Source organism: Dryas octopetala, chromosome 2 (assembly GCF_963921425.1).
Source record: "Dryas octopetala chromosome 2, drDryOcto1.1, whole genome shotgun sequence".
Lineage (NCBI taxonomy): Eukaryota > Viridiplantae > Streptophyta > Magnoliopsida > Rosales > Rosaceae > Dryas > Dryas octopetala.
In genome coordinates, this window is record NC_141367.1 from 16,364,487 (window position 1) to 16,387,373 (window position 22,887).

At 36.0% G+C, this 22,887-nt stretch overlaps 2 protein-coding genes and 1 non-coding gene across 3 annotated transcripts; all 3 read right to left on the minus strand.

Annotated features, from left to right (window-relative positions):
• Positions 1-6,399: 6,399 nt before the first annotated feature.
• On the minus strand, positions 6,400-7,954 carry MYB36 (myb domain protein 36). Its single transcript, XM_086232811.1, has 3 exons — positions 7,819-7,954; positions 7,509-7,638; positions 6,400-7,276 (listed from the first exon to the last, which is right to left on the minus strand). The coding sequence occupies exons 1-3, from the start codon at positions 7,952-7,954 to the stop codon at positions 6,400-6,402; spliced, it is 1,143 nt and encodes a 380-aa protein (XP_086088937.1).
• Positions 7,955-13,214: 5,260 nt separating this feature from the next.
• TRNAP-AGG (transfer RNA proline (anticodon AGG)) lies at positions 13,215-13,286 on the minus strand. The gene has a single exon. It is a non-coding gene; the product is annotated as a tRNA-Pro (tRNA).
• A 2,198-nt stretch (positions 13,287-15,484) lies between these two features.
• On the minus strand, positions 15,485-22,434 carry LOC147293494 (kinase superfamily with octicosapeptide/Phox/Bem1p domain-containing protein). Its single transcript, XM_086231539.1, has 9 exons — positions 19,321-22,434; positions 19,135-19,239; positions 18,850-19,002; positions 18,302-18,465; positions 18,028-18,175; positions 17,808-17,930; positions 17,585-17,672; positions 15,995-16,455; positions 15,485-15,901 (listed from the first exon to the last, which is right to left on the minus strand). Exons 1-8 carry the CDS (start codon positions 21,709-21,711, stop codon positions 16,289-16,291), a joined length of 3,339 nt encoding a protein of 1,112 aa, XP_086087665.1. The 5' UTR covers positions 21,712-22,434; the 3' UTR covers positions 15,485-15,901; positions 15,995-16,288.
• Between the last annotated feature and the right edge of the window lie 453 nt (positions 22,435-22,887).

Consider the following 22,887-nt stretch of genomic DNA (forward strand, 5'->3'; position numbering starts at 1 on the left):
TGCCCAGTAAAAGCTTGGGTTTCAGGCTTTTTGGACATTATGTGATATTGTGTTTGTGTGTGTGTGTGTGTGTGGGTGAAAGATGGAGAGTGTGTGTGTGGGTGAAAGATATATGGAGAGTGGGTTGGGTTTGATATGGAGAGGGATTGGAGTCCTATTTATAGGGTTTAGGATATGAAGAATTGGGAGTTAGGTAGACACTAGCTATAGGTTTTTCTTTTAATTTTCTTGGGTTTATTTTATCTATTTATTTATTTATAGGAATGTTTTAATATTCTTGGAGATCGAGATATGATTAATGCTTTATTCTAGGAGCTAATTTATTAATTAGGAGATTTTGCATATATATATATCTTTATTGTTGGGATTATTCTGCGAGTTTTTGCCTAAAATACAGTTAATTGTTTCCTATTTTCCTATTTTTTTTTTCTTGTGTTGTTAAAGATCTTTCGTGTCTTTGGAAAACCATGATTATAGGTAAAATATTCAGGATTGGGAATTGGTTGGCCTAGCTTAATGACCTAATTTATGCTCAGTATCTTCTTATTAAAAAAAAAAGGGGTTTTTCTTTTAATTTATAAACCTTATTTAGGAATATACCATGATAGGCCGGCCGCCCTAAAAAAAACCGGTAATAAGCTAACCCATTTTAATGAAAAAATGCACTCATCAAAGAGCCAGCACACGGCGTTTTTTATTTCCATGTTTTAGACCGTGGATGCTATTGAACAGTGGCTATACTCACTATGCAACAAAAACTAAAAAAAAAACATATAAACATGATATTTATAAGCTTTTTCTTACATAAACATGTCAAAAAGTTCATAAAAACAATATAAAACACAAAAAAAAAACCTTTGGAGTCACGTCAATCATTGTCATGTTCGTCGTTGCGAGTTATTATCGAACAGTCGCTATCTACACTATACAATGCCTCATGTGCAATTAGTGCCTCTTTTTTGGTGTGGTTAATTTGAGCGTTTTTTTATAAGGTGAGTTTTATTTATCATTAAGTATTGTAAAGTGGATTTTAAAAATTATAGAGAAAATTACAAATTTAGTCCACTTATTTTATACCTAGTTCAATTTTGATACACAATATTTTTTAAGTTCTGTTTTGGTCCACTAATTGTTTCACTTGTTTAATAAATGTCCAAATTTGTTTTCTCAAATTTGGTATGTATTTTACCCTATCAAATCTCACCCAAATTCAACAAACATATACTTGTTTTAAAGCTATGCATCTCCTCTTTACAACCATACAAAAATCATTCAAATTGGAGTTATAAAACTCAAGATAATTAACCCCAAACCCAAAGTAGGTTACTCGAAACATCCAATTTTTTTCAGAAAATTTCAGATTTTTCAAACTTCACCTAACTTCAATTCTCTTCGATTCTAATACTCCAAATTGGTTCCTATGACTAAGAAATGATGAAATACAACTTATACTTCAATTTTAATTGAAGAAAACACAACCCAAATGATTTAAAATCATAAACCCCAAAACTGAAATTTCGAACTGGACCTTTATTGAACAAGTAGAACAATTAGTATACCAAAATAGAACTTAAAAAAGATTGTAAACTAAAATTAAACTAGGTATAAAATAAGTTGACCAAATCTGTAAGACAAAATCAAAGAATTAAATAAGACAAAATCTCCTAATAAAAATAGCTCCTAGAATAAAATTTTGCTATTTTTCCTACTGTTACTATCATTATTAGCCCTCTGAAGCGCGCGTCAATTGACTTGTTCCTCTAAATTATTTTGACATAACGTGATAATATATAGATGCCACATTGTCACATCTTGTAGAGTTTGGGTGGTTAATTGTAATTTTTTGTTTTGTGGTATATCTGCACACTCACTATAGTTTGGGTGGTAATAATGCAAAAAAACTTTTTATTAACCATGGGTAATTTTAGGGATTAATGTTTCACCCAACTGGGAGTTCCCTTTATATATATAGATAATTATTTTATTTCACCAATTATATTTTTAAGTACAAGTAAGTAACCACCCACTTAAATGGATGTATAGTGGTATGCAATTGTTTTTTTACCTAATTATTTTATTTTACAGTTTTATCCCTAAAAATATATAGTTTTCTATTTACAAGTTGTTTTAATAAGCTCACCAAGATGCTCGGGCTGAGACATTGTATCATTGAGTCAGACGCGCAAGAGGCTATATGAGGTGCTTAATTTACATGAATGGACGGGCTTCCTGCTGCATGGTCCTTCATTGAGGAGGCTAGACCCCTCTTGAACTAATTCTCTTCTATTTCATTTCAATTTAGAGTTTGTTCTAGTAATAAGTTGGCACATCTTGTTGCCCAACATTCTCGTAGTTGTAACTTGTCATAACTCTAGAGATCTCTTGTTGCCCAATATTCTCTTGTTGCCCAACACAGATCTGTATTGTGGGGGGATTCATTTCCCCCTTGGTTGATCTCTGCCCTCATTGAGCAGCAGGACGGAGCCATTGGTTGGCTAGCCTGGGCTGTAGCCTGGGCAAGCCCAACTGATTTCTTACTTTGACTATGTAATTTTGGGCCTAAATATTTTTAGCCCACCCACATATATAATATCCAGCCCACTCATTTCTAGTCCATTATTTTATTTTTTTACTTTCTATTACACACATAAGATTAGACAAAAAAAATTCATCGAACTTGTTTTTCACCATCTGTAGGGCTGCAGGCTGCTCCTCTCTTTCACTTTAGGCTGCTCCTTCGACCTTTTTATTACTCATCTAATTTTGTTCACAGACTCCACACTTTTTTTCCATCTTTCTATTATTCATTAAAACAAGATAGAGGATAACTTTCTTGCAGTTTGTATGACTATTCACATTGCAAATAATTTTTTCATAGTATTGATTTAGAAACAATTATTGATGATTTCTACGCTTTGAAAAGCGTAGGTCACAATTTAAATAGGTTGTGTTTTGTATTTGTATGACATCTTTATTTATTGTTTTGTTGTTTTTTTTTTCTTTTTTGTATAGATTTGCATATAATTTGAGGGATAAAGCTCATTATGTTCCCCTATTATGTGTATATATATTTTTTAAATTAATAAAATTCACTCGTATCGTCAAATTTTTATTTATGAATAAATGAGAATATAAAGTTCAGCCCACCCAAATTTTAAATCCTGGCTCCGTCCTTGTTGAGGAGGGTAGTGATGTTGGCCAAGAGCCTTAATACAAGTCATTGAACTTCTCATCATAAAAAAAAAAAAAAAAAAGGAAAGTATAATTTGCAAATGTATCTTAGTTCTACTATTTTGGAATGTTATATTTATCATCTTTTGATCCTTATATATTACATTACCAATGTCTAATGTCTTGGATGACAATTATGTTATCAATTATATATGCCTTTTAAACTGACTAAATTATGGGCAGTGGTCATTTCTTAATCAAAGCATCACGTGAGCTGTTTAAGTTGAGATAGGGGATAAGTTTGGTTTAGGCATAAATTCAATTTAGACACATAACTATATATGCTATTTCAACGGGATCCACGAACTTTCAAATATTTTAAATATACACCTGATTTATTATGTAAATTGAAAAATGAAATTTCGTCCATCAATTTATTGAGAGATCAGTTAAATGTCAGCTTGTCTTTTGCTAACGGGGATTAATTGGCGACGTGGCACCAACTCAGCATACATTTCCCGCCAAATGAGCAACACATGTCCACTTGACACGGGCCCACACACCCATCACTCTTTCTCGCTCGTCAAACGCTCTCCTGACCATTTAGTCTCCAAAAAACATCACGTTTTCTTCCAAATTCGAATATAAATCTCTCACTTGTGTTCAACCAGCGAGAAAAAGATGATGAGTTTGTGGACCCGTGTCAGGGGTTAGGTGGACCTGTGTCGCTCATTTGGCGGGAAATGAGCGACACGGGTCCACCTAACCCCTGACACGGGCCCACAAACTCTCTCTCTCTATTATTATTAAATTGTGGGCCCGTGTCGCTTATTTGGCGGGAAATGTTTGCTGAGATAGCGCCACGTCGCCAATTAATTCCGGTCAGCAAAAGCCAAGCTGTCATTTAACTGATCTCTCAACGAATCAATAGACAGAAATTCATTTTTCAATTTAGATAATAGCTAGATCGGGTGTATATTTGAAATATTTTAAAATTCATGGACTCCGTTGAAATAGCTTATATAGTTATGTGTTTAAATTGAATTTATGTCTTTGGTTTAATATGGACAACACTGAAAGGACAAAGTTTAGTAACAGAGAAACGGAGCAACTCACCATGCAAGCCCTTTAAAGTGCAGGATAGAACTCGTTTTGGGCCTCATATTGGGCGTGGATCTAAAGATTGTTCAGGACAATTGAGGTAGAAAACCAATGAACCTTACTTTCTATTTGGGCCTTTAGAGTGTTCATGGGCTTGTATTTAAAGCTTTTGGAAAATTATCACCTAATCATTATTTAGTGAATTTTTTTTGTCAATCATATAGGAAGTGCCAAATGCCAATTGTACCCCAATTAACTTAAATTGGTTTAACAATAAGTTTAAAAACTCAGAAATATATGGTAGTATTATAAATACAAAATTATAACTTCTCCTTTTACCTTCTCTCTTCTCCTACCTATTTAGGAATGTACTCTCTTCTCCCATCATTTGATCGACTATACTATGTTACAAGTAGGAAAAGAGAAAAGTTGGGAGAAAAAGCTAGGTAAAATAGAGAAGGTAGCTAGCATTCCTCATTACATATTAGCTCACTTCATCCCACATTTCACATGCATGACATGACATGACATGCATATGATATGATCCATATAGTATCCATAAAAAATTCTTAAAATTTAACATACTTTTATCTTTTAATTATCATTCTTGTTGGAAGTAAAACTTTCATGGGACTGTCTTGTATAAAGTTAAGTGATTAGAGATATAGACACATGTGACGACGTATACGACCATCCTATAAAAGTTTTCTCACTTGTTAGAGATGTGTCACATTAATTTCAGTGAATGCAAGCCACCACACGTGGATTTTCTTTTATTTTCAACCTCGTGCGTCAAATGAGGTGGCTTCTTATGCAATTCTTGAATAGTTGTTTTGGGAAAACAAATTAAAGCAGCACATGCTTCTGCAGGAAACAAGCAACGCCGTACATGTGTATTTTAATGGCAACAGGGCTACACATGGATTTTCCAATTAGAGAATGTGGTGTGTGTAGCAACTATTCTATCCTCTTTTTTCCTTCACTTTCTTCCTATATGGTACAATGGTAGAACCCATAACGTACTTGTCCTTGTAAATTGGGAAGAGTGCCAAGAGTTTATAACTTTATATACTAGCTCAAAATGTTATTTTACAATTAATGAGAAGCAATCACCGTACACGGTGATCGAGCCGGCTGCCCATCACGAGTGACTGTTAGGATTCTAGCTACTTTCTCCATGTAACAGCTCTCTCTAAGCCATTCCATCTGCGGCAACAATCACCAAGTGGTAATGCTTAGTATGTCTGGTCCCATACTCGATGTGTTGCAATTGACTAATTAATATGATACTAATTGGTAAAACTCGTCCTCACAAAACCGGCTTGCAAGGAAAGGGTACTGCTTAAGAATTCATGATATGTTAGCTCAAGATGTCCCTATTTTCCAATTTGAGATATTGGGATCCTAACATATAAATCACCCATTCAAGTTTCAATCAATTAAGGTCCTGTTATGTCCAAGACCTGAATTATCACTTATGCAAGTCTTTGCGGGTCAGTCCTAGCTAGCTTAATTCACTTTTTGTTATGCTTTGATGTTCTGTATATATATAGTTGCCTTAACAGCGAAGTGCATGTTCTCACAAGTCACACCATCTAGTTCTTCTCAGTATTATAGAAAATATTAGTTAATTAAGCAACCTCTAGTTAGTAGCTTAGCATGCAACCAAAAATGTTAATACATGTGATGCATTTTATGTATGTTTCATCATAGCCTTTGGGATTTCCTTGGAGCCACAAATATAGCTTCTAGCTACTCGAAGCTTCAGATTGAAAAAAGATAATTAATTAAGCTTCAATGGTTAGTAATATTTAGATTTGGCAAGACAATATAAGAAAGATAGTAACATTATTATTCACACAATTTACAAAACATGCTATCTTATCAATTACTTCTCTCTGTCTTTGTTGTAATCACCTTATGAACTTGAACAATCACCATACTCCACTCACTTTTTAATAAAACTATTTTCATCACATCTGTATACCACATTGCAAACTACATCTCCAATAGAAGTGAGACCAACATATATTTGTGAGTCTCACTTTTATTAGAAACGGAGTCTACAATATGGTCCAAAAATGTGGTGGATCTATGTAGCATTACTCTCCTCCCTATTATTCATAGCTACATGTTGTAACCTAATTCATAATCTTGAAACATCCCTTCGGACCGAAGAACAGAAGTAGAATCCCATGAGTTTGAGGACGCAGATTTGGCGTCAAATTCATTAGCCCATGACCAGATCAAGCTATCCTTAGAGACATTCATTTCTTTGAAACAGTCAAATTCAGCCATTTGATGATCATCTTCCTGTTGTGATGTGAAACCAATGGATTTGTTATTAAGAATGTCACCAAGTTCAGCTTCGTAGCTTGAACTAACCTGATGATCATGAATTCTGGCATTCGACTGCTCTATATCATCTGCTTTCGCGGCCAGAATAGTCGAGTCCACCAGATTGCTTGTGGAGATGAAGGCATGATATGAGGCGTCTGATGAGGATGATATCCCATTCACAGCATTCTCCAATTCTTCCATATTCTTGGGATTGCATAATTTTGCATAGTCTTCTTGAATTGTGATCATAGAAGCAGAAGTGGGTTGTTCATAGAGATGATCAACCTTTTGGCCTTGCACTAGTGGTTGAAGACTTGGGACAGCATGCTGCAGCATCAGAGGGTTATTAGAGCTTTCGCTCATGGATCGGAGGGTCTGGATCATCTTCTCTTGGTAAGGATGCAACTTGGGCCACAGTGCAGGGTTGTTGTAGAAAGAGAAAGGGTTCTGAAGGCTTTGAAGCTGCATGTGAAGTTGAAGTCTTTCAAGGGCCGAGCTGCTTAAGGCCTCGGCGTCCTTTGGGTCCTGATTTTCGGAGGGTAACCGATTGATATTGTTGGACTGTTTGCGCCTGCCAAGTAGCTTTTTCTTCAGTCGGGTGTTCCAGTAGTTCTTGATATCATTATCTGTTCTTCCTGGCAATTGGGCTGCAATTATAGACCACCTAAAAGCAATGGAGAGAATATCAGCATCACCAGACTCCAACAACAAGAAGAGAACTAAGCAAACCTTAGGAAAGTGGATCTCCATGTGTATTGAATTATTGATGGGATATGTGGAGGAGTTATTAATTGATTCTACTGTGTAAAGTATCATGGACAAGGAAAAGAGACAACATGTAGAGGTTAAATTGAGAGAGAGAGAGAGAGAGAGAGAGAGAGAGAGAGATTAATTACCTGCTGCCAATACTTATGTAGAGGTTGCAGATGATGTTGTCTTCTTCTTCTGAGAATCCACCATGCTTGATGTTGGGCCTCAAGTAGTTCAGCCATCTCAGCCTGCAACTCTTTCCACATCTTTTGAGCCCTGCAAAGTTCCGTACGTACCAAACAAAAGGTCAAATCAAATCAAATCATGCTTTGAAATAATACACACACACACGCACCTTTCTAAACAACAAAAATGAAATTAAACCCAACTAATTACTACCCAAATAGAAGTACAAATTATAATTGTGAGAGAAGAAAGAGATATATAGTTATGTACCAATTTTCTGAGGAAGAGCAATCCAGTTGCCACCAGTACCATGCTGCTCGATATAGGCCTTGAGCTTTGCATCCTCTTCAGGTGCCCATGGTCCCTTCTTCACGTTGGCCTTGTCGCAGCACGGAGCTCGACCCATCTAGCTCGAATCTGTTTGTACGTTCTTTTCCTTTTTGGTTATCTTCAAGCAAAGTGAATACCAGATGAAGGAGGCTGTCTGCTGAGATTGTTAGGAAAAAATGTGGTAAGGAAGACAAAGATTTATAGGTAGGAAGAGTGGATGATGTGATGCTTACGAGGACAAAAAAGTCAAATACCTTCCCCCTCTCTATCCCTGTCCTCACTATTCAACCCCATTAATTTTCTTCTCTAGGGTTTGTCCAAGGCCTCTCTCTCTCTTCCTTTTTGGATTAGTTCCATCATATACATTTAACAATCCAGGCAACTGGACAAAGTACTACACAAATTTCTTCTTTTTGCAATATTAAATTGAACTGCTTTTTCTGGTTGTAGTTTCTTATTTGAATCTAGTACAGGGTATTGATCAGAAGAAGCCTCCATCCATCATCTTAGCTTGTCATTATTATATATCCTTGAAATTTTCCATTAATCTTAAGCCACCCTATAGGCTATAGCTACCTATTAATTATTCTTTCTTAATTTCTTGTTAAATTTAATAGAAAACAGTACTATATGCAAGGAAATGTCATCATTAATTGGCTGCAATTTTTAATTTAATAATGCCTTTGATTGATAATGTTAAAGAAACCACATTTTTTATAATATTAGCTAATAACAAAAAGACATAATAATTGATATAATAAGTAGACACTACCTAATGTTACACATATAAGCCGTTGTTAATAAACACATCTATTGCTACACAATGTTATCCCTCTAACCGTACTCGTTAAATAGACATATGAAAACATTAACAGTTGTGCGATTAAGGCCCATAATCAATGTGATTGAGCCGAATATTTGACCTTGATTGAGTGTAATTTTTTAGAACAATACCAAGATTTTTCTTGGGTGTTTCTCTTATAACAATGACAGCTGACGACTTAATTTGAACACGCCTGCAACCAAATTGGTAAAGTCAGATATTTCTTGTAATATATAACAGAAAGCTAGGAAACTACTACAACCAAACTGCTGAATATCATATATATATATATATATATATAAAGTAAACTCTTGTTCATGTATACTGCCTAGCTATTGTTGAGAGTAATGTGGAGCAATGTCCCACATCGGAAAACTAAGGCTTAGCATATGTGCTTATAAGTCTTGGGCCTCTCCACCCATTGCCAATTGGTTTTGGGTTGGATGCTCTAATTCTATCAGCTATGATGTCTGGGAAATTAAGGGAACAAATTAATTTAGTCATTGGCTGCGCGCCGAAACTAAAGCATTTCTATGAGTGAGAAAATAATTCAATAGTTTTTCATGTTTGCTTCAGCTGATCAACAGAATATGGTATAGCTAGTTTGTCCAATTCCTTATTTGTCAAAGGGAAGAGATCATTAATTGTTCATCATACCTTATTGTCCTACAATCTAAATTTAAGCTTTCTAATAATACTATGTTTTAATTTCTTAAGATTTCTCAGTGATTTTATTTTTTTTGGTCAATCTTCCCAATGAATTAGTTTGGTTTCGTATATGTCGATCTGGTTACCAATTGGTTTTCTAGTACTGGGTGTGACAAGCACCAAATTGAAAATGCAATATATATATAGCTGCTGATCGAAGTTAAAGAACATAGTATGGAGAAGATTCTAGAAAAATCTGCTACATATATGTATCCCCCAGCAACAAATCAACAATGTCTATTCAGGTCATGATTTAAAGAGTTGAATCTGTATGCATGTTTATCATTTTACGTTCATATTTCTCAATCAATAATATTAGGCATTTGAAATTAATTAGCTACCAAAGCTAGAGTATCATAACAAACTGATTGGAATTCAAACTCTTACTAAGGAAAATAAGCAGCTACTTTTTCATAGTCACAAAGAAGCTGGTGCCTCGATCCATCTCCTCTGATTAAGACGTACACAAGGTTAACCTTGCACACTGTTTTGACTTAATTATAAGTGACCAGGGTTCTCTCAATTGGTGCAGGAAAGTCCACATGCCCTTGGACTAAAACATAGTGTATCTCATTATCTAAACCAGATCTAAGGAACTGTGTATTATGTCATCTCCACCCAAACCTAGACATAAGTCACATAACCAGCTAGCTAGGCAGACTGTAGTAGTAAAAAGCAGAACTTAACCCATCTATTGATGAACTCAAGAAACTAGGCCTTAACTTGATGAACTACTTTTGGTTGACTATACAAATATATCCCTTTTTTCAAAGGAAGAAGATCATACAAATCCCTTTTAGACTTTTAGTTATGATAATTGATGTATTAGTTTCCTTATTATTCCTATATTAAGCAAAAAAAAAAAAAAAGCCCTAATTAAGCTTTTTTGCTACAGAAAAGCCCTAAGGTACAAGTTGGATAGGGAACATGGATATATATTAATTAAAGAATGGAGGAAGGCAATAAACAAACAAGAAAAGAATAAATAAAACCAAACAAAAAGGCATGGGGATTTCAACCCTTTTTAAAATAAACATCACTGATTGACCTCGGTTTCCTACTTTAATGTGTAATGACTTTCTTAATCAGTGAGAGGAAAAAGAGGGGAGGTCCAGAACCCCAACCACGTAGAAATAACAAGAGGAAACTATCAAATTTCAAAAAGCAGTCTCTCAAAATATTATTTTCTGAATCACAAAATGGACTCAGATCTTTGAGAGAAAGAAAACAAGCTTCTGCTTGTCTTTCTCTGGACTTCAGAATCTCTGCATTGACACTGCAATTTCATCTCATAAAGAAAACAAGAAAAGTTAAAGGTTGCATTTCATCATCAAGAAGACCAACCTTGCAATTAAGAGTATTGTAATAGAGCTGGTGGTAAAGGTGGTCCTGATAAGAAGATAAACATGGACTCCCACTGCTTAAATACATATATAATATGGTATTATTATTGGTGTTACATGCTAGCTCATTTGATCTGTAAAATATTTGCAAATGAATTAATTTGACTAGCTAGGCTATCTCTTGCTTTAGAAGACTAATAATTATGCATACAAATTAATAGCACAGATACACATACTAATTGACTTTTTGCTGGGTTCAGTAACCAATTAATGTTGGTGTATCCCGGTTCTTATAGCTTCCATGCATAGTGAAATTAAAAGAAATCCAAGTTTATCCATTACTGTGCCAAAGTCCAATCATAATTATTGTTGAGAATATAGAATCTCATGTTGGAAATAATACGTCTTGCATAACAATATTTTGGCCAATTAATTTTGATTTAAATGCTTTCACTTTAACACGAGTACAAAAGGATCATAACTCCGGCCGGCCCCTTACAAAAACGAACCATCTACCTGAAAATTCAATTTTATTATTGGTTTCAACTTATTCTTCAGTTTGAAGCATGCATTTCTCTGAAAGTTATATATACATAATTTAATTAGTTTATAAGTCAAAAAGTGATTTACAAAAGATCTTCATTTCATAATTCCTAAAGGTTGTTGTAGTGGTTATAAAACCTAAAATTCAAGGCTTCATGCCGGCCAGCTCTTAATTAATTATATGTGTCCCAGAACCATATACTTGTAACTATTTCCATCCTCACAAATTTTATTGTCCTGTTATTCTCTTTGTTATCCAAATCCAGTTCTGCCCCTTTTCAACGTACTAGTAGTAATATTGTATATCCCTGCCCACCAAAATGAGTGCCATTAACCAAAGGCATAATACAGGCTGAACATGAAATCTACCAGTACTAATCTGCCCTTTTTGGGCTGAACAAAATTGTTTCTTTATGTTAAGGAATGTTACCCAAACTAATTAGAATTAATTTGCCCACTTTGGGATTGTTTTGTGCTATATTGCCCATAAAGTATATTCTTGTGAATATGGTTTGCACAGAACATTACAAATGCCCATGTCATATGGGTAAGCCACATCATAGAGTAAAGATTTTTCTATAAAGAACTTCTTTTGGTTTAGCATTACTGCTTAATAATGAAACCCATTTGGCTACTTGGTTTTAGGTGATAGTAATCATATTTGTGATGCCATATGCCACATGTACATATGTTACCTAGCTATAGCATATATATATATATATATATAGTTTTCAGTTTATTAAGGAGAATTAGGATAAGAGTGACTTACTTATACTCTAAGCATTATTGAATCAGAAACTTCAAATGGAACTTCACAGCTAGCTATATGTATGTATATTAATATATATATATATATATATATATATAATGTCGTCATAGGGTTGACAAAGGTGCTAAGGTGGACTTGCACAACATATAACATCAAATGTGTTTTCAATAATCCACAATGAGACAGAAAAGACCAGTTGATTAACCTTGACAATTGCATCTTAACAATAAATTATTGAAGCTGTTGTTATCTTTGAGTCCTCTCCATGCACTTTATGTAAAGTAATGCGCAAAGACGCTACAAATGGACGCAGTTGCTGAGCTCATTAGACTATTCACGAGTCTCTCTGCCCCCTCCTTCAAGTCATCAATATATGTACATTTGTCTAACTGTCCTTATTATTGTTCTTTCAAATTTGACAACATAAAACATAACTAGTTTTAGGCTTTTAGCACCAAACATATTGACATATAGAGTATTGTTAGAGGAACTACATTTCTATATATAGACCACATTAGCTTATGGTGGCATATAGTTGATGTATAATTATTTTGGTCTGGAAGATGGGGACATAGCTAATGTATAATTATTTTGGTTTGGAAGATGGGGATTTTGAACTTGGGACCTGTACAATATTATGGAGGGAATTACCATCAGACCAATAGTTAGTTTGCAGGATAGTACGTTGATGCATTATAACATATGGTCAAATGCTAAATCATATGTGCCTAGCTACCTCTTATACCTTGCCTATTTACTTTAAGAACAATACTTGGGTCACCCCTTGGGGGTACCTCAAGGTCACCTCACCCTTTCAAATTTTGATTTCGGCAATGTAGGTGTATGATCAGAACCGTTCACTTTTTAAATAACATATTAAAGGTCATCTCTGCAAAAAATCAAATAAATCGGAAATCGTTTGATTATATAACTGTTGTTAATTAAATAGAAAAAATAGATGGTTTTCAATTAATTAAAGAGTGATTTTTTTACCAAACTGTAATAGGTGATCTAAAAACTGAACGGTTTCGATTATGCGCCAACATTGCCGAAATTAGAATTTGGGGGGTACCCCCAAGGGGTGACCCAAGTATTGTTCTTACTTTAATATCTTTCCAATTTTTCCTACTCTTTGAAGGCAAAAGAGAAATGGGGATTCCGAGAATTGAACTCGGGACCTTTCGCTCCCTAAGCGAGCATCCTACCACTGGACTAAATCCCCAGAGTTACCTATATGATGCACAGAAAGCTTGAAATTTGATGATAGGATAGGATGTGGTCCTTCATTTTGGCAATTAGCACAATTTGCAGTGAGCTACAATCCAAAACTTATCAGCAGAAGCCAAAAGTGGGTATGCTTAATTTCCTTACTGTAACTTTATGTACGTAGTCACTGCATTATTGTGTGTTTTTCACTTGTGGTATTGACTATTGGGATTTAGAGCTGCCTAGCTGGTGCTGTTGTACTGATTTTGTACCATCTCTTTGGAGAAAAAATTAAGAGAATGGACTAATGGAAGCTAGAGATGTTGATAGGCATGCATGTGCAGTAGAGAGAGGTCAACTGACACGTATCAAGTTTGACTTTGTAAACAAAAAGTCTTTGGCTGTGTGTTAGGTGCATGGCAACAGTGCCAAGGAGTTGGAAGCTGATGGTGTCATAGAATTTGACCTCATAGATTTTGTACACCACAGAGAATAGAGAGTTGGTAATGCCAAGCCAATTTGCTCTATAACTTAGACTTGATAGTTTAATCATTAGCCAAAACTGATATCAATGTCATTTATGGAAAAAAGAATATTTGGGTAAAATTTTATTCCAAGTCAACTGGCTGGTTCTGAAAAATATTCATGGATCAAACTTGGTTGGGTACTGGGTATAGGGTAGTTGGTGGGGACAAAGAAAAGTCACCCCAAAGTTCCAAAGTTCCAAAGGCCAGAGTATATTTCATAATCTCATACATTAATTCATATATATGCATGTTTTGCATTGCTTCATTTGCTTGGTAGTGGTTGGATGAATGGAGGCGCATCTATTAATGCTAGCCCTTGTTGGTGGATGGCAAATATATTACATGTGTAGTAGGTACGAAATGCAATGACCACACCTATGCTGACACTCAAGTGGATGTTGGTTAATGACACTGCCCTAAGCCAAGTACAATCTCAATTGGAAACTTCATAAATAAATAAAAAATAAAAGAAAAACCATTTTAACCAGCACCAATAATTTTGACTCTTATGTTGAAGTTAGTAATTATGATTCTTTTGGGATATGAAAGAACCGACTTATTTAAAGAGTATTTGAGATGATTGAGATGTGTATAAAATTTTAAAATTAACAGAAAATTGAAATTAAAGTCGAGATTTTAGAATTACATACTAGAAAGTCAAAATTAGAGTCGAAATTCTAAAATTACCATAAAATTGAAATTAGGGTCGAATATAAATATATATAAGGAGTAATTCGACCTAAGAAAAATCAAAATTGTTAACTTTTGAATAGTTGTTGAAGTTTCTCATCCCTATTAGTTCAAAGTAAAAAAGAAAAGCCAACAGTACAAAACATAATACAATATACATGAGAAACAATTTGTATTAATATATATATATATATATATAAGGAGAGAGTTTATCATATGGGCTACATTTTTTGAGCCACTGTTACAAAGGAGCTCCTATTCATACCCCATTTTTTTCTCAGTATACCCCCCCTACATATTTCCCTCCCAAAACATCATGTTTCATGATTTTCATCCTTCATAGATAAAGTGAAAAAGGCAAATAGCAACAAAAAAAGGCAGCCCACAACTCTCACTAGCGACCCGCCCTACTACCCCCTTCCTTGAAAACCCTCTCTCTAATTTGTCAGGCTGACGACCTTGCCGACCTCCATACCAAAGATGCTGGGTTTTTAAGGGAGGGGGGAAGGGGAAGGGGGTTGTAGGGGTGAGGGACTTGTTTTTTTCTTGTTTACTTGTATAGTTTCCTTTATTGGTTATATAAAGGTTTAAAGATGTACGTAAAAGAAAAAGTTAGGGCTAATGAGCAAATTTGGAGTACGAATAGAAGTTCTCTTTACAAATCCAGCTACTTAAAGCAATTACAAATCAAGAAATTATTTTAATAGCTTTTTACAAGCACCCACCTATGGAAATAACTCTATCTATCCATCATTTCTACATTTAAACCATTTCAATGTCTTTTTTTTTTTTTTTTGCCTGAAAACCTTTTCAATTTCAAATGTACCACAGAGCAATTGTTCTCATATCTTAGCGATCAAGTTAGAACAAACTGAACACACTAAGTTCATTCATTGCCACCAGAATTTTACAAATTTATGTTCAAACATTTTCCAGTTGACTTCGAATTCAATAATTTTCCGATAATTTTCCTGGATACAAAACCAATCACCGAATATTCAAATTACTTGTACATTGGATTTTATAGATTCTATATAAATAAACACTAACATCATGTCACGGACCACCGTGGAGGTTTATTTCACTGTGCTCTACATAGCCAGACTTGAATAATGTAAAGAGGTTCTTACAGATAATCTTATGCTTTTTACATTCTCAGGGCCAAAGCATATGCCGGACCTATAAACAGATGTTCCTGGCTGTAATATCTAACATACAAGCAGAGGCCCAAAGAACAAATAACAAAATCGGTTCAGCTGTCTAAAATTTGGAAGCATAATGCATCATATCCTCTCATGATACAGCTTTAAACATGGTAATAACAATTAATTTATATACATATCCTTCAAAAGAAAGCTTGGTTCAGCCTCGATATCAGTACCGTTGTCCTGATCTCAACCAAAATAACTAAACCCTGTAACAGACAGCCTAAAAAATATTAGTACAGGGACTCAAAACTATTATAGAAGTCTAGATGAAAAATATATAAACAAATAAATAAGCTCACATTCTGGTCGTGCCATCATGGCTCCGGTTGGTGTATGAAGAAGCCTTCCAGGTAAAAAGCCAATCTAGAGTGCACATTTAGCACATCACAAAGAAAATTACCATTTCACAGCAGTACTACAAAAGGTACCTTAAAGATGAACCAAGGCATAATATTACACTATTAGCCTTCATATACTTGGAAACCAGTTGTGGCCTTAAACTGCAAAATCTATGCTTAAATTTATTTTCCTCTTTGGCTAAGTCTTGGCTAACATACAATGCAAGAAGTGAATCAACTGCATCAAGATTGGAATCATTTCACATTCATTGCAGCAGCCATATTCCTTAGCTTCTGAGAGATTTCAGAAAATGATGGCCTCTGAGCAGGCTCAGAGGCCCAACAATTTTCCATCAAAGACTTCCATTCAGGATCACACCATGTTGGAATTTGAGGACGCAACGTGTTGTTCACAATTCCACCTGAAAATAAAACAAAGAAACAGATTGCGGATAAGAATTAAATATTGTAGTATACATGACTGGCATGGTCAAAATTGTGGATGTATACTGTAATTAAAACCTAAAAATGGGCTGATTGAACAGCATACAAGCAATTTAAATAAAATCTTAAGCATGTCAATAGGACTGTGTAAGAGATGACTTGCCAAATACTCAGTCAAGGAGTAATGTCTGGACACAAGTAATCAGTATGAGAGACGACTGTTGTCAAAGAATGCAAAATTACCAATAGATAAGGACAAGGATAGCTTCTTATGCCTTCCTAGCATATACACATAAAAGTTCTATTTTCATAGTGTACATGATGGCCCGTGTAGTGTTAAGCTTAATACAATTGCACATGGATACCATAGGCCCTAGCCCATGGATATGTGGGAGATGCAGGAGATGTAGTTTCTGCTAGAGTTGCTATCTGTGTTTTGCTTTATTCTTATTGTGAGTAAGGGTTTTTGGGGTGGCTTGTTGTTTTTATAAATGTAGGGTGGATATCTTGTTCACTTCCCCAGTCTTTGTACATTGATGTTATTTTCATAATTTTCGTTTCTTATAAAAAAAAAAAAAAAATTAACAGTGGAAAAAACAATACAATAATGACCAAAAGTCTAGGATGATAATTACTACCAGGTCAGTGAAACCAAATATGAAAATAATACAAATTACACAGCAGATAGATGGAAATAAGTTTAAAGTATCAAACAGATGAAATATTTTATAATAGGCAAGTGTAAATATCGTCTAAAAAACAACAGGGACTTCTTCAGAATAAATCAAAATTCTTCAACTAAATGTCTCACATAAGCAATGCCTCAACAATGATTGAAAAATCCAGAAAATAGATGCCAAGCTACTTCATATTGTCAAGCACTCATATATTGATATATATATATATATATATATATATATGAAGTGACAAGTTAGATCTTACACGACAGACAGAAAATTTCAGCTATAAGATAGTAGAATTGAATTGTGATACTATATGATCTCATGTATAATACAGGATATCTGCAGCTAAGGTTATACTTACCTTCTCTGGGATTTTGAACATTACAACAATAAAATAAACAGAACATAAGCCTACAAATCTTACCAATTATAGAAGCACAATGCATATCTTTATAGGGCTCCTCCCCTGTAAGCAGTTCCCACATAACAATCCCAAACGAGTAAACATCAATCTACAACATTAAAAATGACAACACATGAATAACTATCTAAAGACTGAGAAACTAGTCATACTTTTAAGAGTCATCCATCACAAGAGCTGGAAACTTCAATATATGTCCCAAGGGTAACATTAACATCACTATTACCTTCTCTGTTACCATGTTACTTTTCCCACTAAGAAGCTCAGGTGCCATCCAGGGCAAAGTTCCACGAACACCTCCAGACACTAAAGTCTGTTGTTTCACTTTCGATAATCCCAAATCACCAATCTAAAGGCACATGAACATATCATGTGAATTCCCAACAAAACATGCTTAGAAAAAGTGTGGAAAGGAGATAACAGATATCACATTTAAATCAGCCAACCTTGCAAACAGGCCGCTGTGGATCTCTCATATTTACTAATAGATTTTCACACTTTAGATCAAAATGTACTATATTTTTCCCATGCAGATACTCCATCCCAAATGCAGCATCCATAGCTATGATCAATCTTTTCCGACGATCAATTGTTCTGTTCAATGGCATAATGAATAGATCCATCATATACTCAAACAAAGAATAAAAACCGTTAAATAAGAAATTGAGAAGAGAAGAGAGAAAATTAGCAATATTGCTTCCCGGACAATAGACTAATTACCTGTCTTTTTTCTGCAAAAACTGTTTCAGAGATCCATTAACCATGAATTCGGTCACAGTTGCTAAAGATCCATCAGGACCGTCACGCACAATACCATAGAAAGAAACAACATTTGGATGATGCAATGAACTCAGTATCAAAGCCTCCTTCCAGAAATCAGCAATCTGTGGCAGCAACAAGAACAAAATTAATATTACATTTCCAAATAACAAATACCATTTCAGGAAGTATAATTTTTCCCCTTACAGTGAGTAAAATTCTAAAAAGTGCATAATACGTAGATAAGATCTACAAAAGAATAGTGTAATGATCATGAAGATCACATATAATGTCAGAAGAATAGTGTACTGATCATTTCAATGATTAAATTTCACCTAAGCTAGTATACAGTCACTATTTCCATAGCACTAATTTGCAAGAACCAGAAGATCAGATATAATTTCGGAAGTAACAATATATCACACAAACCAGAAACAGGACAAAATACGCAGTGTTTTGTAATAAGCTGAAAGCAACTGTAATCTAAAGGATGAGTGCTCAGGAGCTACCAAACGTTCTCTTTCTGATGGTCTCCCTGCAAAACAGCTGGATTTTATTCTCTTTATTGCTACATCAGAACCCTTCCACTTCCCATGATAAACAGCCCCATATGTTCCAGAACCTAATTCTCGAATCTCCTCTAAATCATCATTCTTTATTGTCTGTCCAAAGAACAATCACACAGTTAAAAGCGAACCACATGAAGGAAAAAGAAGCATAGTAAGGGAATTATGAAAATGGGCCATTGATGATATAGTTTTAGCAATGACAGAAAGATGGTGGAAAACAGTAACCTGCAATCCCTTGTCAATAGCTTCTGCCTCGGCCTTTGTTGGCTCAATTTTGGAATCGTCTAGATTATCATTATCAGAATCCAATTCCCCGTCTCCAGGAGAGTTCTATAACACAACAGTACATTAAGAAGAGAAATAAATAACCATAAAATAATCTCTCAAATCAGATCTTTTGCTAGTTCTCACCACTCGTTCCAATTTCTTTGCAGCTGCTTCTTTGGATATTGAACCACTCTTCTCAGGATCAGTACTTACTTCGACATTGGCTTTCACCTCCTCAGCCCCTTCTAATGCCGCTTTTTTTACTGAAGCAATCAACTCAGGTATGAAACTCAAATCCTTAACCGAAAGCTTTGACTCTTCAGGAGTAGAATGATCCTTCTCACTTGTTTTGACAACATTACCACTTTCTTCTACAAGCTTAGGGCAATTTGAATCAGGAGATACCACTTCACAATTTTTATCAGCAATGTTTTGGCTTATAACCTGCATGTCAGAGTTTGATACCTTCTCTCCAACATTCACATCTTTTTCTTCTCCAGGTGAACTCTTTTCCTCCAATCTCACAGCTCCAGTAACGGGGTCCAAAGGAGTAGCATAATTTAGCATATCAGGTGTGGGTTGAATGGAATCTGGAGGAAATAAACGATGATTTTCTGGACCAAGTGCGTTTGGGTTCAACTTCAAAGCATTCCCGTATGAATAGTCGGGAACACCTTTTCCATCAACACCTAATATTTTCTGCGAGGAGTCAACCCAAAGATTTTGATTGTCTACCGCAATGCAAAATCTTGGACTTTCCTCATGTCTCAGATATCCCGGATTGACAGAACCATTCACTTGTGGAGTTGAAATAGATGCTTCGTAAGAGGGCGAGGCATGCATTGGGCTCTGAACATTTCTCCATGCTGCAGGTCCAGGGACATGTCCATGAGACGCCGGGTAAAGATTATCTCCTCCATAGGCATAAGGAAGATTTCCATACCGAATACCACGCTCTTCTGGAGGAGGAATGTGTACATGGGGCAGACCTGCCGCAGGTCGGTCATGAAACATTTCATTTCCAATTTCGGGTCCAGCTCGCTGATGAACATAATTTGAAGAGACGTGATGGCCATCAACCAAATTATTATGACCAAGAGGCAAACTCATGCTAGGACAATCTACAATGTAGTGATCATTCAATTTTCCAGCTCCAGAGACATGTGGTCTTGCTTCCTCAGTTCGACAATTCAAATGAGGATGTGGAATCCATCCTCTTTCATGATTTTGAGTCTCGTTATAAAGGGATGTAGTATCATTATTCGGCTCATTTGGGTATACCCCATGGTGCAACTTTGCATCTGGATTCATCATGAAAGTTTCTCTATATGGACACTCAGGACTTGGATTAGCAACCTGGCGAAATCCATTCACCATGTTGGGTTGCTCAAAATGTGGCTGGTTTCGTTGGAAAGTCATCCGGCAGTGTTCACAGATACTGTTTCCTTCAAGAACATTGCTTCCATGAAAAATGTTACCCGGAAAGCCCGACTTTTCACCAGATATAGCTCCGCTTGGAAGCCATACAACATTCTCAGAATATTGTGGTTGGTGTTCATATGCAGGCTGATTATTCAATGGCTGTCGTGCATATTCTTCAGGCATTCTATCTAAACATTTATCAGGTACATCTGGAAGCGGCATACGGTACCGTGCAGAGGAAGGAGAAGATGGAAACTCTTGCATTGGTCTAGTATCAATGGGACCATGATGCCTAGGAGAATAGTATGCAGGACTCCACGGAGCTTCCATTTCATTATACCTCTGACTAATGGGTTGATGGTGTTGCCCTGATCCCATATGAGGTATCTTGAGGTGATGCAAGTTATACTGAGGTACGGGTACCTCAGAACCTCTCTGGCTATGTAGGCCACCCTCAAGACTCATTGAACTAAAAAACTGTTCAGCTAGATGGATGTCATCAACTGGATTAATAACAGGGGACTCAGGAAGTTTCCTAAAATCGGAATCATCATTTAAATTATTGAGAGCATCAACATACCTCCTCTCATGATCCCTTTCATCCCCCTCATAGTGTGATGAACCTTCTTGGTCGGGATGTGAAAACAGAAAAATCCTGAGCCTAGTGAAACCATCACCAGCGCCCAACTTGTCATACTCCTCCATCATGTTAGTCACATCATCATCGTTCACAACCGAGACAAGTGCATCAAGATCCTCATCGGGTTGCTGGTACTTAAGCACTGCTGCCCCTTCATAAAGCTCCCTCATCTTGTTCATCAACTCCTCATACTTAATATCTCGTGGAACACTCACAATTCGTGTCTCTCCACCCACATATCGGAGCTTCCCATCTTGAGGGCGGGGCAAAATACTACCCGAAAAACTACAGAGAAATTTAACACGTGGGTTGTCCTCATTCGAATTCGGGGTCGAAACGGTGGTGCAATTAGAACCAAAGAGAGGGGTAGGGGTAGCGGAAGGGCTATCCATCAAGTACACAGCTTGATGAGAGTTTTGCTGATCAATTGGGTTCTCGGACTCGCTCAGGCATGCAATTCCTTTATTACACATGAGTACCACTCACACCATATAATAAATTTACAAATTTCGCAAATGTGAGCCGATAATCATAAGCATGTTCTTCAACTTCACTAACCGAAATTGAGAAATTCATCTATAATAACAACTCCATCAACAAAGCCACATAAAGCCATCTTATTTCCAAATGGCCACCATCGAAACAATCATCAAAACCACAAAATCAAATCGAAACAACTGAGATTCAGCCAACAGCCAATGAGACCACACCGCAAAGACCCCAAAGGTCTCAAATTTATCAAACTAGATCCAAATTCAATACCCGAATCAACAAATTCACGTAGAAACAATAACTGGGTACCTGGAAAAAAAAGGAAAACTTGGGCAATACCCAGATGCTAAAACCCAATACCCAATTGAAAACAGAGCCCCAAGGAATCTTGTGTGCCACTTAGACGCGTCTTCAACCCCTCTCTGCCTTGGCTTCTGGCGTGGAATTGCGGTTGGCGATCTAGCAGAGCAAGGACAGCTGGAGAGGCGTGGAAAGTAGGAGTGGTTTCTTTTTTATATTGAGGCTCTGTGAATAAGGTGTAGAAGAAGATGCAGAGGAAGAAAGGGGAGGAGATGAAGGTGAAGATGATGAAGGACCGCCATAGGCGTAGTGGCTTGGTTCGCTTGGCTTTGGGTCGCGTAGTTCCAAGATGCGATGCCTGCTTGCCAGGTAGTGTCCCACGTGGCACTACCTGCATTCCGCGTTCTCCTTCCAGCATCTTATTTATCTCCTCTTAGGAATTTAATTAGGATATGCCCTTCGCCCGGAAGCACGTGCACTGCAACCTCCGACATTTTATTTTCCTTTTCTTATTCCTTTTGTTTTTTTTTTAGAATTTTGATTGGCTATTATAGTTTCCAATTATTGTGGAGCAAAATTGTGCTGCATGATTGAATGATATTGATAAGAGTAACAAAATAAATTTACAAAAGTCCCATTAACGTAACATTAATTTAATTACTCAAAAGGACAATCGCTTGTCTTATTACCCAAAAAGTCTCTTCCAGCCCGTTTAGTTCAAGTTTTAGAAGCTTGAATTTATTACCCAAAAAGTCTCTTAGGCCATCCACAATGGTGAGAATGAGAGTGTGAGTAATACATGTGTGGCTTGAAAAGTGATTTTTTGTCCTGATAGTGAGAGTGATATGTGCTGAACT